This window comes from Passer montanus, unplaced genomic scaffold (genome assembly GCF_014805655.1).
Source record: "Passer montanus isolate IOZ18808 unplaced genomic scaffold, ASM1480565v1 scaffold6, whole genome shotgun sequence".
Classification (NCBI taxonomy): domain Eukaryota; kingdom Metazoa; phylum Chordata; class Aves; order Passeriformes; family Passeridae; genus Passer; species Passer montanus.
The window spans coordinates 5963427-5982478 of NW_024371037.1; the positions used below are offsets into that span (position 1 = coordinate 5963427).

Consider the following 19052-nt stretch of genomic DNA (forward strand, 5'->3'; position numbering starts at 1 on the left):
AAAATAAATCTTAGAAAATGATTTTATTAAATTGTATATATGCACCTCATTTTGTAGAACAAGTAATTGAAATGTGAAAGAATAGCATGCCTGTTTCAGACAGAAGAAAAGGTTTGTGTGTTCTTGCACACAGAGCTGTGCTTAATCACACATTTCATTTTCAGTTATTAGGGCTAATTATCAGCAAGACAGGCCACACTTCAATTATTATGGTACTGTAAGGAAATTAACTTTAAAAAGTTACACAGATCATAGCAGAAAAAAATTCGCCATAGGGGTGTTCCTCCCAAATTTAGTATCTATGTATTAATAATTACATAATGCCTGTTACTCATCCAGACACTTTTATATTTTACAGATTATTGCTCAATTGTAACACTTGTGGACCCATCAAATGTGAAGTTAACATGCAGTCTTTTTAGTGGAAACCAAGATTTTCTACCAAAAATTTACAAAGTTGGAGATATTGTTCGATTCCATAGAATAAAGGTACGTACTAGGATGTGGGGGGTTTATGTGCTTGCTTCTCTGCAGTGGGAGGACCATAGGAATAATTTAGTTCTATATGTACAGAAATTTACTCTTGGAGACATTGGATAAAGCAGCTGATTGTTAAATAGCTATGGTTATGGTATGGACCAAAACTGAAAGTAAATGATGACATTTTTTCAAAACCAACAATATTTATTAAACTACTTGACAAAAAATTATGTGGTACTTCTAGATGGATAGAATTTAACTGATACAAATCAGCATGATTTATTCCTCTTCAAACTGATAGAATTGAGGAGTTTCTTTAGGTCTTCTGTTGTGAAGCAGTTAAGGTCAGCTGGAGAATCTCTCCAGTAGAGAGAATCTGTCTGGGCTTGTTAGTGTGCACTGTGCTCCTGTTGCTGCTTCATTGTTATCCTGCATTACTCCCTATTTATCTGTGTCAAAGGGCATGCAGGAAACTGTTTATAGCTTTGATACTGCTTCTGCTGGATGTTTTTCTTATGCCTACTGCAACTGAATAGGGTAGAGGAACCACCCTACGGAGATGAATGGAGCTCTTGTAATGCTGAACCATACTTTAAGAGGTGCATAATGGGACCAATGATGTGATTTTACCATTGATTTGCAGCATAACCATACATAGTTTTGTGTTTACTTTTTGTGTAAAATAATTATAGCAGAAATTGAATGTAATGAAAAGAGGCCAGTAAAAAAAAAAATTAAAAAAAGCTAAGAACATAACAGCAACAAAAAAAACCCCAGTTTGCATATCTAAACACTCTTGAGAGAGTCCTAGGAAGCTTAAGAGATCTAGGAAATTTAGGATTGTACAAAAGGATGATAAAAGGGATAAATATCTGTAGTACTAAGCATGTACATTTTGATATCTTCTGTAGCAGGAGAACAAAGAAGAAAACCTCATGACAGTAAATGCAGAAAGTGGTAAGATTTATCCAGTATTTGAGTTTTATACTACTGAGATTGTTAAGAAAGGACTTGTTAAGATTCAGAAACAGTCTTAAGTTACACCTCTATATTGTAAGTATTTACAATTAAGAGAGAAATTAGCTAACCTATTCTGGATTAGTATAAGATTTCTCTAAGGATACCTATATATGTATTAAGAGTGGAATTAAATTGTATTTACATTTTGAAGCTTGTGTGCTGATCAGTACTTGAGATGTGTTATCAGTCTTGGAAGTTCATGAATTTGACTTCAGATGGGAAAGTCCTATGCTAGATTTTAATATTTTCTCTGAATCCATGAGGGTAAATGTTGTACAGATGCATTCATTTCAGAAATTCAGTGGCGATAACATGTTTATTGCTTCTGAAAACAGAGCACATACTTTATATATGTGAAGATGGAGAAAATAGAAAGGGACTGGTCAAAATAAGAGATTTGAAAAGTGAAAAGTTGTATGGTTGTGGTAGGTCATTATTGGGTTTCTAAGTACACATTAAGAAAATAAACAAGACCACAATCAGGAAGTTTATGTATGCACCTTCTTTTATGCAAACATAGTATTCTCTAACTTCTACTCTTTATTATTATCATCACAAACTTACTAAGGAAACCTACTGATACAGCACAGGTAAGCAACCTCACTATGCTGATTTGGCATCGCTTTTTGGAAGAGATCTAGAATTCTAGAATCCTTGTCAGTTGGTGCTTTATCATTCTCCAATATGATGTTCCAGTATTTAAAGATAGGGTCTATCAATTTGCTTCTCATACACACTTTTTTTTTCTGTCACAGTTGAGCTGTTTTAAGTGGTTTCCAGTACTAACAGAACTTCAGCTGCTCACAATCTATGTCTTTTCATATGCATGAGCTGAGAGCTTGTTTAATTACTTTGTAAGTGAAAATTATCTAGAGTGACTAAGGTGTCTTTTTCTGGATGGGAATGTTCTGATTACCCCAGACTAAGTAACAGGTCCTGCAGAAGTTTTCATATCTGGTCTGAGCAGGTAGAAGTCTGACACAAAAGCCTGGTGCCAGCTTCTGGGAATGAACTGGGAAGGGGAGGACCTCTTTCTCTTACAGCCACAAGCAGCATAGTAGGTATGACTTCTAATTACACTTTCTGCAGTTCCTCCTTCACTCTTTCCTGCTTTTGTCTTCAGGCCTTAATCACCTTTTCTTAGCTTGCTGAATGGAAAGCAAGCCAGGGTAGCAGAGGCCACAGTCTTGTCAAAGCTGTGCTTACCACTGAGGACAGGTAGATATACACAGCCCTTACAGTGTGTCCTCATATTCTGTCTGCCCCAGATCTGCTTTCAAGGGACTTCCAGGAAGTTGACATTGATAGCAAACACATTTTAAAAATCACTGCTCCCACTTACACTTTTGGCTTCTAATGGATAATTTCTCCTTATAGTAACAGAGATTTTGGCAAAAGCTGATGGTCAGAGCTAGTAAGAATTTAATGAAGAGGATTTTGTTGGAATTACTTTGGATAGAGGGTAATTTAATTTGCTAGTATTTGTTGAAGAGAAGGAAAATTTTAAATGTCTTAGTAATAGAACTGGGAAATTACTTAGTTTTAATTACATTTCTGTTAATATTTCTTGAAGTGCATCTTCATGCATGCCATTTTATGATGATTTCTCATGAATTACAGAATTTAGTGATTTACAGTACTATGCCTGGGCTTTCAGCCACAATCACTGCTCTGCAGAGATTGTGGAAGTTGAGCTCCCCATCTCCCAATATAAAAGACAGGCCTATGATCTATTTGTCTAGTCTTCTCCTTCTATCTTCATGGCAAAGAAGGAGTTTTCTTAGGTGGATTTTTCTTGGACCTTCTTGTTTATTGTTCACCGTGAATGCTCTTAATACCTTAGAAATAATGCCTAATGGTACACTGTGAAAGAGTGGGAAGGGGCAATCTGCTGGTACTGGCTAAGCCTGCAATATTTTATACTCTCTTGACTTAGGCAGAATACCAACCAAAACTCCTTTCTTGAAATGCCTCAAACCCTGCCATGATGATAGAATGGTTAATTTCCTCATTGGCTTTTCTCTAGTATTCCTTATTACCTCTGAGTGATTCACAAACAAGAACTTATTTTCTCACATCCAGTGAAGAGAATTGGTATTGGATTTCCATTTTAATGGTTAAGAATTGGAAAAAGTGATGCACATTCTTATTTTGGTGTTCATCTTGTTCAGTGTATTCTAGTTGTTTAATGCAGTCAGGATGTCCAGGATGTGTTCTGGTGGGTCTTTTTCCTGAATGCACAGCATTGCAGAGCTGTGTGATTCATGTGCAACACTTGGAGAATGAAGACTGAGACAGTGACCCCTGATTATAAACTTCACTTGTATGGCTTCCTTGGCATAATGCAAACTCTGTAGCAGTTATGAAGCCTTAATTCTTTAGCTTTTTGTCATAGTAATCCTGATTGCTAATCTCTTACTGTCATTAACCTTTACTACTTCTGTACACAAGCGCCAGTTGCTGTAACAAATGAAGTAGGAATTGTAAAGTTGTCACCCTCTTTCTTAGAATGTATTATTGCATCACCCCTGTGCTTCTCAAGTCACGTATCATGTCAGAAAATATTCTTTAGAAAAACAGGGTCTTGGACGTTATGGAGCATGGTGTAACATAAATGCATCATGAGCTGAACTGAGTTTGCACAGATATCAGTAACTGTCATCTACTAACCTTAGGATAATCGTGGATTATAATCCTATTGTTTTAGTTTTGTGGTTAGATCACAGAATCAGAGAATCATTAAGATTGGAAGTTACCTTCAAGATCATCAAATCCAACCTTTGACCAAATACCACCATGCCCAATGCAGCATCCTAGATCTCTAGAATAAAAAAATGGAGAAAATTAGATCCCTTGAATGCTATTAATTGCATATTAATGTGATTCAAACTCTGGATTTACAATGTAAACACATAGTCTCTTTGAGCAAAAGGATTTAATAGCCGCAATATAGGTGGTTATGCCTTTCATAGATCAGTAGATTGACAATTTTAAGATGTAGTTTTTGCTAATGAGTTTCTAAGGTGTTTATCCACAGAGGAGGGGGAATCTGAATGTCAAATATATGGAGCATGGCTTCATGACAACATAGAAGTATCACACTCCCTTTTTTGTTATCCTTACTAGTTCTGTTCTGTCTCTCTTCTTACGAGTCACTCTCTTAAATCTGGTAGTATTTGACATAGCACTCGTTCTAGTGTGTTACTTACTTTGATCTTTAAACAATCTGCTCAAATTTCCAGGAGCAATCTTACTTTTGCACTTGGCTAGCAGTTTCCTTGTCTCTTTATGCTCTCTCCTTTAATTTAATCCAGTTTGTCCAATGAAAGTTGATTTCTTTCCTTCTTTCTACTTGATGCAATGTGGAAGGTACTGAGAGAAAGACACAGCAGGAGTGTCTGCTCACTTCTTATTCCTGGGCAGCTCTAGCCATAGCTGACAGGTTGATAAAGATGAGGGGGGAAAGTCTGGAGCTTGGATATATAGCATGCTGCATGAACATTAAACTTTGGCAGAATAGACTCCCAGACTCTTAGTGTCTTCTGAGAAAATGTGGTCCAAATATATCAACATGGCCAAAATTAGGTTTGAGACTTTCTACTAAAAAAGATGTTGAAAGCATGGTGTCTTTTGCACTGCTACTCAGTTTTCAAATTCTTTTTCTGAAGAGTGGAAGGAAATAAATTATTTTTTAGTAAGCAGTTAGGAGATATTTTTTTTTAATACAGAAAAAAAAACAACTTTTTTTTTCTCTGAAATATTAATATTGCTTTTGGTTCCCTTTCAAAATTCTGTAAGGCATGCAGCTCACTTTGAATGGAATTTAAATTAAAAATAAGTATTTTTCCTATAGTAAATAATGTCAGGAAATAATGACTGTAGGCAGTGATAGAGTGTCTCTGTAATTTGAAGTCTTAGTAATTTGCAAATATGATTTTCATATCATTACTTTTGGTCAAGTTACTGGATCAGATTTTAAATACTTAGAAAATATTCAAATATAGTAATTTTTTACTCTATTAGAATTTCTAAAGCAGTATCACAGTGCCTGCTGGCTTTTTTAATTACTAAACCAGAAATTATTTCAACTGGTTTTAAGTATATAAACTTCTTGTATACAGATTTTTCCACAAAATACTTATATCTTCAGGTGAATTTAATTGGTAAATAAAATACAATTTATTGCTCATTTTCTTCTTTAATTGGTGTTTCCATTGCTACAGATGTTTCAGACAATCTTTTTTTGTATACAGCCATTCAGGAATCCTAGAGAATAAACTATCACTTATGGTCCTAATATCTAAATGTGTTTATCATGTCTCCAAAAGTCATTTTACTTCCATGTGACTATCTTTGTTAGTTTTCTTTCAGGAGGTGCCTCCACATAGTTTTGGTAGTTCAGTTTTCTTCTTGTGATATTTCAACATACTCAAAATGGTTTAATTTATACTTCAGATGACTTCTCTGTTTCATTAGTATCTCTCTGTTCATACAGCTGGCAGAACAGGTAAACCAGAATTACATTATTAAAATATAAGAAAATATAATCAGCATCCTGTATTATCCAAATTTGTTTAGACTATTTACTTAAGATGAGAAAACATTTACAAAATATAAGGAAATATACCAGATGCATTCTGGTGAGGTTTTTTGTGACAGGATACTTCCCTTCATACAAATACCATCAGTGACAATCATAAAAAAAATGAAATCTTCCTTCTTAGTATAAAAACATACATTAGTTTGGTATATGTTGTTTCTCTAGGCATTTTTTTAATATTCTGAGATGATCTGTGCCTGCAGTGGTTTCATAATAGTCCTTTGCTTCTATAATTTAACAATCAGTTTTGATGGAAAGCTACCGTGGAGATGCTATTATTCCAGCTGTATACACTACTTACTATCACACTTTTCCATTTTGTGAAATGAATAACACCATCTTCAGTAAAAAAAAAAAAAGAATGTGTTTTACTTTGCTGTAAATCTATTTATAAATATTTCAAGATTAGCTTCTTTTCAATAACCATATTCAGTATAGGGTTGTACCCCATAGAAATCACTAGAGTTTATTGTCCATGCAGTTTATTAAGGTGACCGTTCACCTATTGTTCTTAATTTACAGAAACTATGCCAGAGACTCCTACAATATGTATTGGAATTTACTGGCTTAGAACAAGATAAATGCATTTTATCTGCTCCATTTTTTGTCCCAGAGGATATTTTTATTTAGCAATCATTATTTATTGAAATTATTTAAAATTCTCAGGGAATTTTTAAAGAGATAGCAGTCTGCCCTGCTTCCCAGTTAACTCCCTGCTTCACCCTGCCCCACCACTTTTTTAAAAATGCGCCATTTCTAGAGGACGTGGACATAAAATCTACTGAAGGGGAAATCATTGTCATATGCAGAAGTCCCAGATTGGCTCTTTCATAAGGTTAATTCAATTTCAAAATTGTTTGGAAAATACAACATGTTTACAGTATCAGTGCCTAACTTGGTCTGAGATCTGCATAAGAGTGCCATAATGAAACATTTGTCCATAGACATTGTTCATTTTATGCTCCAGTGATCCCTCACAACTTGAGCAATCATTTGTTTTTAAAGGCCAAGCCCAGAGAATTTCTGTTGGCCATCATCTCTTTTGTGGGTCAAACACAAGTAATTTTCCAGCTGTGAAATACTTTGTTCTGTAACCTATTCTACATTTCCTTCTCCCACATCTTCTTTTCTTCACTGAATAATATTGTTGAATTCTGTTTACATTAGAGAGGACTCAGTGGCATCTCCGCCTGCCTGTGCCTGAGGACGTCTGGTTTTGCTAAAGATCATTGCTAATTTTCTCATCATGACAGTTGAGATTTAGCTTCTTACTTTATTTTTTTAATTATTATATTATAATTGCCTCTTCCAACATTAAGGCTGATTTCAAATTGACTGAATGAGAGTACTAGGAGATGTCAGAAGTACAGTATGTCAGCTTTCTGATTGCTCAAAGCATGACGTAAAGGATTTGGGAAAAGAGGAAAATGAGTGATGGTGCAAGCCCAGGGAGACAGAGTACTTTCTTTCTGGTTTTGTGAAAGGCTTAGAGCCTTCACAGAAGACTAGGACAGAATTTTTACTAAGAAAAAAATAAAGATATTTTTATGATGATTTTAAAGAACTAATGAAGAAATAAATAAATAGGTAAATTAGAAATTAAAGCACTTCAAGAAACATTTGACATGTCAGACAAGACACATGAAAAGTATTCTTGAAATATATTTTGATACAGGATGAATGGGTAAAAGTGATGAGAGTTTTCATCCCCTCTGGATGTTACCTGTTTAGAGAAACTGTGGAAAATAATGCCAGTGATAGCAACTAAAGTAAATCTGTGTGTTTATATTAGATAACATCTTCCAGGGGGGCATGTTTTTCCAGATTGTAGATAATGGGAGGCAAATTGATTATGAAATTGACCATGTATTTTCCTTGTTTATCCTTTGGCTTTTCTGATATTTTCAGTATTTAAATGTAAAGGTTAAAAGATTGAAATTTTTCAGTCTTCCACTGAAGAAAAACTTCATCCTGAATTGATGTGCTCCATTGGTCAGGTTTGTAGAATGCTTAAGTAAATCAAAGCTTATCTTAGAGATGACCCTTAATGCATTTATGCATTATGTCAGAGTAGCAGGGATTAAAGGAGTTCCTGTCACCAAGATTGAACTGCTTTGCATATGAATTTCCAAGGTCAATGAATGCCTGATTTGTTTACTTTTTAATAAAATATAGGCCTAAATCATTGGCAGTGTTTTGCTGTTTAGAACTTCTGACACACACTGAATGTTCTGCACTTTCAAATCAGTGGGATTTTCAGCCATTTGGAAATTGAGCACTGGGAATCCCATACTAGACTGTCTCACAAATGCCATATTCTTGTGTGTTACTGGTAACTTGGTGACCCCACATTAATTAGAAAGGGATGGATCAAAACAGACTGTTTCAGATTTCTGGATAATGAGTCATGCAGTGCTTTAATATAGATAAATCTATAATTGCAGGGAGCAGTAAGACTAGACTAGACCCTTGAAGGAATGTTTCAGACTTTAAATTTTGTGCTTCATATGGCAACAGATACACAGTGAAATCAGCAGGATTTGGGAGGCCTGCCATCAGCAGGGCAATAGACATTGAATAGTTGTGATAGCTGTATTCATAATTAAAGGAGTGAAAGCTCATCACTGTTTGCTTTATGGAAAAAAAATAGCTCCTTGAACTGATATTTTTTTCAATTCAGTAATATTAGGAAATGGCTAGAGGGGCCAAAAACAAGAATCCATAATAGCTTTGCCATTACTCTGCTATATAACCCCTAAAAATTAATTTCTCTTGTGCCTTAGCTTCCCCATTTAAAAGAGCAATCCTGATATGTTCCCCACACAGATATTTTGATGTGTGCAAATAAAATACTCTGCAAAGATGCTGTAGGTGTAAGTGTTACAGGTAGTTATTAGTCTGCCTCTTCAAAAATTTCTCGTGCAAGATTATATTTCAGCTTGTACATTTTGTTTTCTTATTAATAATTTTACCTTTTTCTTTTGTTTTTATTTTGACTCTGTTCTTCCAATAGAACCAGGTCAGAAATGATCAGTGGTCCAGTTTCCATGCACATGATAACGCAGAAGTATATTTGTTTATCCATGCAGTACAAACCTTTCTTTTTTTTCATTCATATTTTTTATTACAGATCAGGGAATACAATGGACAGATGCAGGGAATTACCAGTGGGGGATTTGCATCCCTAACATTTGATGGAACTGTAGGAGCTCCAATTGTTCCTCGAACTTCTAGCAAAGTGTACACTTTCATGGATGAAGAACAGAAAACAGTGGAAGAATTACGTATTTGGGCAGCCAGTAATATTTCCATCTCTGGACCAGCAACAAAATTGTCTGGTGTTCAGCCAATGCTGTTCTTTGATCTCACTTGCCAGCTGGTAGGAAAAGCAAAAGTGGATGGATCTTCTTTTCTTCTAAAGGTAGACTTCCTTTTTAAAAATAATTTTTTAGGTTTATTAAGACATTGTGATACATTTTATAATAAAACAGACATATTAATTTAAACAGTATTATGTAGATAAATATTTTTAGTGTAAACAAATCTGTGATCCTTGGCTATTTTGTTTTTATAAAAAAAACTAGTTGTCTTTGAAGCTGATTGCCTGATTTGGTTTTTTACAGAGGTTTATTAAGATGGCATTATATAGATCATAATTTCACAAAGATTTGTAGATAAATATCACAAGATTTCTTAACCTTGAAAAATATTGTTAGTTTTAAACTGTATGCTTGTTTTCTAGTTAGCAGCATTTACTGTTTGTTTTTCTAGATTTGTTGGTTGTGATTAGTGCAGTAAGAAGCACTGCCTAAAAAAGAATGAGTGATTATGTTATCATGATGGATTTCAGGTAGTTTCTTTTAGTTACATATAAGCACTTCAGGCATCAGGCTTACTGAAAATACAAAATGCAAAGTGCCACAGAACAGGAGAGCAGATTCTAAAGGTGATCCTTAACATTAACTAAATGAAAAGGAGGTCTCCACAATATTCCTAGTTCTAGTTCAGATGTGTCAGTCTGGGGTTGTTCCAAGACTCTTCTGCATTTATTTTTGTACTTGATTGTTAAAACATAAGTAAAGATCAAGCTGTTATTTTCCACTTTGTGACTTCATAAAATTATTTATTGGTTCTTCTGTGTTAAACTGTATTGTTACAATATTTTTAGAAATAGCACTTGGTATTATTCCTTCATTGAAGCAGCAAAGATTTTTCTCATACAGAACATTGCATTACTACAGAGAAACAAACTTTAAGTGCATGCTATAACATATTCTGCAACTGCTACAAACATTTCCATTTAATTATGCCTTGTGAAATAGATGTCAAATGAGACCCAATAAATTTTTGATGACTTTGTGGAATGTAATTAGGTTGTTCATTAATAAGTGTATCTTCAGCATTAAAGGACCTTTTGCAAGGGTAGAGACAAGTGCTCTCTTAAATTACTATTTCTTTACGCACTCTTCTGTGTTGTAAGACCCAAAGTTGATTTTGTCACTTTTGTATAGTAAAGGTGACTTGGGGAGATTTTAGGGTATACTTAGGAAGGTAGAAGTCTAAGGTCAAATAGTGGCTGATCACTTATTTAGTATAAAATATTAAATACTTAAATATGATTTACAATACATTGGACAAGCTTAAAAATGCTACATTAATAGTCTGTTGATAAATTCCTCCATTTTTCAACAATAACAAAATCCATTTCTGATATTAAATACTAGTTGTGATAGGAAAGAAACCTTTCTAAAAACTTGTCGACAGATTTCTGATTTTTTTTCTTGATTTGCTAAATAAAAAAACCAAACAAAACAACCAGTTCAATACTAGCTCAAATTGAGTCATCATTAAATATTATTGTATTATTTTGATTATCCATTTTATAATAATGTTTTGCATTTCTTTTTTTCCAAGTATATCTGTTAAATTAATTATTGATTATACTACAAAAAATTATTATTATTATATGATTATCATTATTACTAGTATTATTATTATTATTAGCATTAATGTCATGTACCTAGTGGAGACTGCTTCAAAGACAACTAAAATAAATTTCAGCAATTCTGTAGTGTAACTTTTAAACTACACTTAAATTACACTTAATAAATTAATTCCTGTTTGCACAGCAGCAGAGTTGGACATGGCATAGAGATGGTATCATGGAGCTATTAGTGTTTTCCAGTTTCTGAGAATTTTGTTAGTCATATTGGTGGAATATGACTAACCAAAGAATACACACAGAAATTATTCTGTCATTTATGCCTTTCATAAGAGTTTTGTTATTAATCTTTTCTTCCTTTCTGTCAGTTAAATTGTGTACATTAGGTAAGTCATACAATGAGCATATTCTGCTGAAGACAGAAACAGGTATTTTGTCTCTCCCATATCAGTGTTTTCCAGTCATGGTGATCAAATGTTATCACTAACTTTTCTTTAGTTCCAATCTGTTCATGACAAGTAATGGGACAATTTGTCTGTTGTCTCAGCATTAATTTAACTACTTTGGGGTTTTATTCCAGTATTCATTTCTAGGACAGTTTGAAACAAGGATGTTTCAATGTTTAGTGTAAAGTAGAGCTTCCAGGCTCCTGAGGTAGAGAGCTTTATCTGTTTTCGTATTTGTGCAAGAAAAAACCCAAACCCAGATACTTTTGAAAGATTTTTTTCTTTTAAGAAACTTCACTAGCTTATAAATTCTTCTAAAAGGTGCCTTGGTGCCAGCCCTGTTAGTTCCTCTGGCGAAGGATATTTTAAAACTAAGTCACCATCCTTTTCCTCTGAACAGGAAGCATGCAGGTTATTTTAATCCATTTGTCAGATCATCTCTGCAGTGTTGAATTACCAAAGTGTACCAAGTAAAGCCAGTTGAAAAATAATTGAAAACTTGACAAATTTAAGATTCTTTACTTTGTCAGAGTGACTGAATTTGTACTATATATGCACCAAATCTGTTTTCAAGCTGAGTTCTGGTAAAGATGTGATAATTCAAGCAATAGACAACCTCTCTTTCAAAGGTGGTTTTAAGTATTTCATGGTGCAGGATCAGAAGATAACAGGCTTTTTTTTTAATCTGTGGCAGCATATACCACCTCATTATCTGGGTCCTTCAGAATATGCTCTTATTTGGCAACATAATGTGATGTCATGGGTCATTTTTGCTGTGAACAGATTTCCCTTTTATCTCTTGATTCTGGATGCATATTCCATGAGTTAGCATTTATACGTGGCTCTGCTGATTCTTAGATCTTTTCCTGTGGGTCTGTTGATCCAAAGCAGTTAAGCATAAGGGGTAGAAATCCTTTAAAAATTAGGCTTTAGTGTCTTTTTTTCTTGCCCTCTGCAGTGCCTAATTTGTGGGACAAAGCACCTTGGAATCACAAACTGTCTGAAAATTGAAAAATAGGTTCTTCTGTTGGACCTGTATGTATGAAATCCTATGAAAAGCAGCACTTCAGAAGTCCAAATGCTTCTAGATTTTTGTTTTACTATGCCATTATATCAATCCATTATTTTTGAGTCTTTGAGAAGAGGGTATCTTCAGAAACTCAGGAAACCATAGTTTACAGAATAATGTTTGGGTACAGAAGTAAGATTTTAGGTTCAAGGTGTTAGCCTGTCAGTAAACTTACCTTTCCAGAACACTTTGATAGCTGAAAAATAACTATTGATATTTCAGTACTTGCAGTGTATCAAGGATTTAGCTTTAGGCAAACAAGTTTTAGAATCTTTATTAATAAATATAGGATAAGTACTGATGTTTTTCTAATATGTTCTGGATAACTAGCAGTGTATGGTGCTATAGGAGATCATCAGTAATTAAGCCAGTATGTGCTGTGCACTCAGTATTCACATACAGTAGCTGGAGTGGTTAAAAAAAACCTATAGCAGGATTAAAATATTAATTAATTAATATTAAGTTTTGCATATGATGAATTCTGATAGTTGTAACAGCTGACCCTGGGATTGTCTCAGCTGGTCAGAGCATGGTGCTGAGAGCACCAAGGCTGAGGGATCAATCCCCATGTCAACCATTCACTTAAGAGTTAGACTTGATGATCTTTGTGGGTCCCTTCCAGCTCAGAATATTGTGTCATTCTGTGCTGGATAAGCAGCTGAGGTTCTGCTAGAGCTGGTATTTTTCTTTTTTATTTAAATATTTAAAAATTTCAGGTTTTAGCACTTGATTATGTTCTCTGTAGAGGTTATTTTATGTAAGCAGTAATAAGTTAAAAAATCCCATAAGGTCAAATTCAAGTATCTTAAGGACTTTTAGACTGAGACTACAACGAAGGTCTCTTATTGTTAATAATTTTTAATCACACCAAATATTACAGAAAGTTATTTAAAGTCTGAATCTAAAGTATTCTGAGCACATTGAAATAGTTCATTTGCATTGCAGGTTTGGGATGGCACTAAATGTCCCTACCCCACATGGAAAGTGCCTGTGGAAGCAAGAGACCTGGAAGGAGAAAAAGTTGTTCTTCATCAGCTGAGAAATCTAGCGGTGGACATTCTGGTCTATGATAATCATGTACAACTGGCAGAATCACTTAAGGTAATGCAGAGTTTGGTATTTCACTCTCTTTTTGTGGCCTGTTTTATGCTTAGAAATCACTTCAGAGAATGCATCAATCTGGTTCTGCTGTAATTATGTGTTTCTTTATCTTTCACTGTACTTCCCATACCTTTTATTTGAATGCAGAACTTCTTCAACATGTGTTAAACAGGCTCATTACCTGAAAATTGCCATGAAAAAATTCTTCACATTAAGCACTTTCTAGACACTGCAATACAATAGATAACACAATGAAAATAATGCACTCAGAAAGTGTATTGTGTGCTTTAGAATTATTTCTAAAAGATACAATGCCATGTTAAACCTGTAGTCCTGTTAAAGATCCTTAATTCTTAAGTCAATAGAAGATTTTCTGTTCTATAAGCTTCTGCAGTTTGCAGTGCAATCTTCATTTAGTAGGTCAGTAATGTTGATTATGCTTAGATAGAGAAAACAACAACATAATTAAACATCAGATCTTCTGCAATACTGCCATCTTGCTTCTGAATACAGGAACTTGGCAAAGAATGCATCTTTCATTTCATGCCTTGCCCTCTATACTCAACATCACTTTTAAGAAAACATTTTACCAGAAAAAAAAAAGATAAGTGATAATCCTTTTTTATGCTGGGTCTATCAGCAGACATGAAGTCATTTTGGTAAATTAACACCCATTCATAAGTAAATTACAGATAGCAAAATAAGTGTAAGAATTTGTGTAAGAATTCATAACAAAACTAACAGTAGTATTTCATTACTTTCAAGTTCTCTTCCAGAATTTTTCTCTTACTAACTGGTGTAAAAAACTGATGTTCTAGTGAAATAGTATGTTTTGAATATGAAAGAAAAAAGTATTTTAATATTAATAAAACTTATTTTCTTGGTTTGCTGATAATACTTCCCTGTATTATTCTCCTCCCTTTATATTCAGGAATTGAATCACAATATATATTGAGTATGTGATACATGGGATGTCTTCATACTCACTCTTAGTTTATTTCTTCCTATCCACTTGCTCTTTTGTATTTCTGAAGCATTTTTATCTCTGCTGGATACTGCACTGCACAGTAGAAAGTTTAATAATTTCAAAGGAAATTATTAAGAAACCCCCCCCTTGATCTCTTGTGGGTGTTTTTGTCCTTCTGGCTATGTCCAAAGTTGCAGTAGTTTCAGTCATGCAAGCTGTAGAAGTTTCAAATTAGATAATTTTTGTACACCACTTTCTAGTTGCTTGTCTTAGTGGAGTTATCAATGAAAAAGGGCTGATATGCTATTTCAAATTAGATAATTAGATATTTCAAATTAGATAATTTTTTATCTAAGAACCACTTTCTAGTTGCTTGTCTTAGTGGAGTTATCAATGAAAACGGGCTGATATGCTGACAACTAAATTTCAGAAGTTTATTCAGAAATTACTGATTTCAGATTGCAACATGTAGAATTAATTGTATTTCAGAGAATAATTTTTATCTCTCTATATACACACACTTATATATTATACAATTTGGCAGGAACCCTCCCTAAAATAGACGGGTTTTTTTAAAGGCTTTTAAATACTAGTGAAAATTATGTCATATCATAAAAAAGTATAATCCAAATATGTATCATATTTTATTGAGTTCAGGATCTTGTTACTCAAAGTTGTTTTTTTTAAATTCATTTTTATAGCAGTATAGAAATGTTTAGTGTATCGACATATACCTTCCCAAGTGTGATTAGGTATTTTGCCAGTTTGTGGTTTCAGAAACAATAAAAAGTGCACTATTTTTCAGTCTTCTTTTCTATACTTCACACTAGTTTAGAGTGGCCTTTTTTAATGTAAATTTCTACAGAATTGTTAGGTTACACTCTTGCCTGTTGTTTTGTACCATTTGCAATGACAGTTTCAGCTTGGAAATGATGTTTTATGTAGGAGCAATCTGTTTTACACAACCTTGATAACAAGAAGGGCAGATTATAAAAAAAGCCTTGAAATACATGGTCTTATTTTAAAATTGTATCTGTAGGCACATGTTCATACAAGGAAGCTATAAGTACTGTACACCAGAGAAAGTGGGTAATATATATCACAGGGAAATTTTGACAAATCCTGGAGCACAGTGTCAGGGATATTGCTGCAAGGGTTTGTTAAAAACTTTATATCATCTGTCCAGAGAACACTGAAGATTTGAGCACTTTATCTCATTTTCTAAGACAATACTTCAAGTGTTTAATGGAGAGAACTTTAGTTAAAGGTATGTTGAAGGTATGTTGCAGTTGATACTGTAAGTAGACTTTTTCACTCTGTATTTACTGGCCTCCCTTTCCTGCTGGGCAAGACTGTGGCTTTTCAGCAATACAAAAAGAATTTTCAGAAATCTCATCTCTGAAGCAGATTATTTATTACCTGGGGCATAAGGACATGGCAAGACCTACAGCTAAGCAAAGAAAATGTTGTTCGCTGCTTTTTCTTGAATTTCCCTTTTCCTCTGGTGATGTACCAGGGCTAGATGAGGCTTTCTCATAACTGCAGGAACCCCAGCCTACAAGTGACTGGAGTACAGTTGCTCCACATTTTTTAGCCTTATGCCAGTTTTCCAGTACTTCTCAGTGTCCACTGACCTTGCCATGCAGTTTGGGAATAGGTCTGTGACGTGAGTTTTTCCATCTGGGGCATTTTGTTTAGGTGGTAAACATCAAGGTGAGTGAGTGTCAGTGGTCAGCACAACAGGGGTACAGCTGCCCACAGCTGGTCAGAGATTTCCTTATTTCTGCCTTTCACTGACTATGTGATCCAGTGCATTCCTCTTCTGGCTTAATGGTATCAATTCTGTGTTGCCATCCATGTTATGGATAGTGCAATTAAAACTATTAACCTTGAGCATACATACAAGTCCTAGTCCATAATTTCACAGTATTTGCTCTGTGTTACATATCTTCAGATGTAGAATATGTATAGAATATTTTCAGCTGTTTCTCCCACCATGGTACTATCTTTCATGATAGTAGTTTGGACTAAGAAGTTTTCTTTCCTAGTGCCAGAGTCACATTTTCAACATACAACTCAAATGAGTTACTACATGGCCAAAATATCTAGCTTCATATTTTTCAGATCTAGATAACATTCCCTTGACATGTGAGTTGTATTCTCCCCACTTTTTACTCATTGAAAAGGGAAAAAACCCAAGACCCACTTGTGAGTCCTTCAAACTCTTAAATGGATTTAAGCTGGTATTTCTTACTGCCCGAGATGGTGCCCAGATGCCATCTATATGCTTTGTCTCATTTGCAGAAAGTTGTGCACTATTTACTCAGTAAAATTAGACTGTTGATGCAATGACAAAGAAATACCACTGAATATAATCAACCATAAATATAGGCAAAAAGGTAAGTACAGGTGAATTACTTAGGTGATTCCTGTAGATAAAGACAGCTTCTTGTGCATCTTTTTGGACAAACATGAATATTTACCTGCAGTGACACATGCTGTTGTGAATTCACTGAATTCCAAAGTGATTGTGAACACACTATATCGTGAAATAATCATGAGAATTTACTGTGCTAAAAAGTTGTTCTAGTTAACTAGTTACAGGGAACTGCATATATAACTTCTTCATTTCAATTCTCTCTAGCCTTAATATGTATTCTTTAAATAGTAATATTTAAATTAGACTGAATATAAGGTATTAGTATCTTTTATATTACTGCAAGAAATGTTTTTGTTCACTTTGATTTCACTTTTAATGAACTTCCTTGAAATGAGGTAGGTCATAAACACAGAGCTTGTATAGGTATATAAAGAGCTCAGTCTGCAGGCGTTGTGTAAACAACAGAAATACAGTAACATTTTTATCCATAACATCCACATTTGCTCTGTGCTGTTAACAGTAAGCAAGGCTGCCTCCCAAAGGAATCCAGGGAAATAGCATGCTGTCCACTCAGGCATCTCCAGGCTGACATTCAGAACCTTATAGATCTTTTCAGTATTTGGCAATGCTGATTATTATGCATCTCTTTTTTGTAGTTCAAAGTGATACTAGAATATAGAAAATTTAACATGTTATATAAAATATCACATTTTCTGAAAAGGATCCAATAAATGTTTAGAAGATTATTATTTTGTGATAAGTCTTGCAAAATGAATGTTGCACTAAAACTTGCAGTTCAGTTGACTTTTGCAACCTGAAATTGACTTGTTGCAATCTGAAATTCACTTGTGTGAATTTCAGCACACAAGTTCAGAAGGCAGACACAGCATTTCATATTCTTGGCTTCTGAGCTCTCCTCTCCCACGTTTAATTTTTCGTGTTTATACATAGAGAAAATATTAACTTTTTATATACTATAAATATATATATTTTTAAAAATTGTCAATTAAAATAAACTTTTTCCTGCTTCTATGCAAATTACTCTTTGCAGTAAGGAAGTAGTTTGACACTGTTGACACTGTTTGCCACTTTTATTTACATAAATTTATTCCATATGCAGAACTTAGTTTCTTAAGAAGTTCTTACCTTTCTCCAAAAGCATTTGTCATAGTCATTAGATTGGTCTTATGATATGAGCGTCCTTTGATTTTTTGGATATTCATAATTAAGTGAAATCAGCATCTGGAAAGAAAAAAAAAGTCTTTGGATAAGCCTCTTAACTGCCATCTAAATGCACAAACTGTCCTGGTGGTGCTTTGAATGAACAAAATGAGCAGCCTACTAACATGTAGATCAATTAAAAGTCTGGTAAGAGCTTCATGCCAGAAGCAAAATAGGTGCGGGCTGAAGTGCACTTTTATGTCCCTGCTGCCTCAATTCGAAAATATGCTGCTTTTTTCATGTGTGGTTACTGTTTTAAAAGAGCAGTTTGATCCACCATTATGTAGCCTTAGTTTGTTCCTTGATACAGAGGAGGATTCTAGACACAGGTTGCCGCTCCGTCTGCTTTTATGCATATATACATGTGTTTAAAAGTGTTGTAGTATGACATGTCCAATCCAATCAAGTAGGAATACTTTTTCAGTTTCCACTGGTTAAAGTTGGATCTCAAGCTGAAATATGACTTAATAAATTAACTGCTGTAATACTAATTTTAATTGAAGTAAATTTAGAATAATTTGTCATTACTATCAGGCTATTTAAAAGATGTTTAGAATTAGTATAAAACCGGGTCGTTGAGTGTGTATAGCTTCCCAGCTATTATCTGGATCTCAGATTATATTAAAAAAAACTTGCTAACTGTGTAATTGAGTCTCCATTTTATCTGCTTTTAGAACATTGGGCTGGGTTTTGGTTGTTTGGTTGGGTGTGTGCAGTTTTTTTTGGGGAATAATGGGAGTGGTATTCTTATATAAAACCAAACTTATAAAGATGTGCTCAGTGTTCACCACTCCATAACTTTCTTTTTAATAGGTGCTTGTATAAG

At 34.2% G+C, this 19052-nt stretch overlaps 1 protein-coding gene across 2 annotated transcripts in view; it reads left to right on the forward strand.

The window, feature by feature from the left end:
- Nucleotides 1–19052, forward strand: part of POT1 (protection of telomeres 1) — a 61393-nt gene that overhangs the window by 24323 nt on the left and 18018 nt on the right. Inside the window, exons 9-11 of one of the 2 annotated variants that reach the window (XM_039726895.1) lie at nucleotides 359–489; nucleotides 9231–9521; nucleotides 13503–13658. In XM_039726895.1, the coding sequence (XP_039582829.1) occupies nucleotides 359–489; nucleotides 9231–9521; nucleotides 13503–13658 (578 nt within the window). Of the gene's footprint in view, nucleotides 1–358; nucleotides 490–1191; nucleotides 2562–9230; nucleotides 9522–13502; nucleotides 13659–19052 lie in introns of those variants that run through there. The other variant, XM_039726896.1, reaches the window with a different exon arrangement.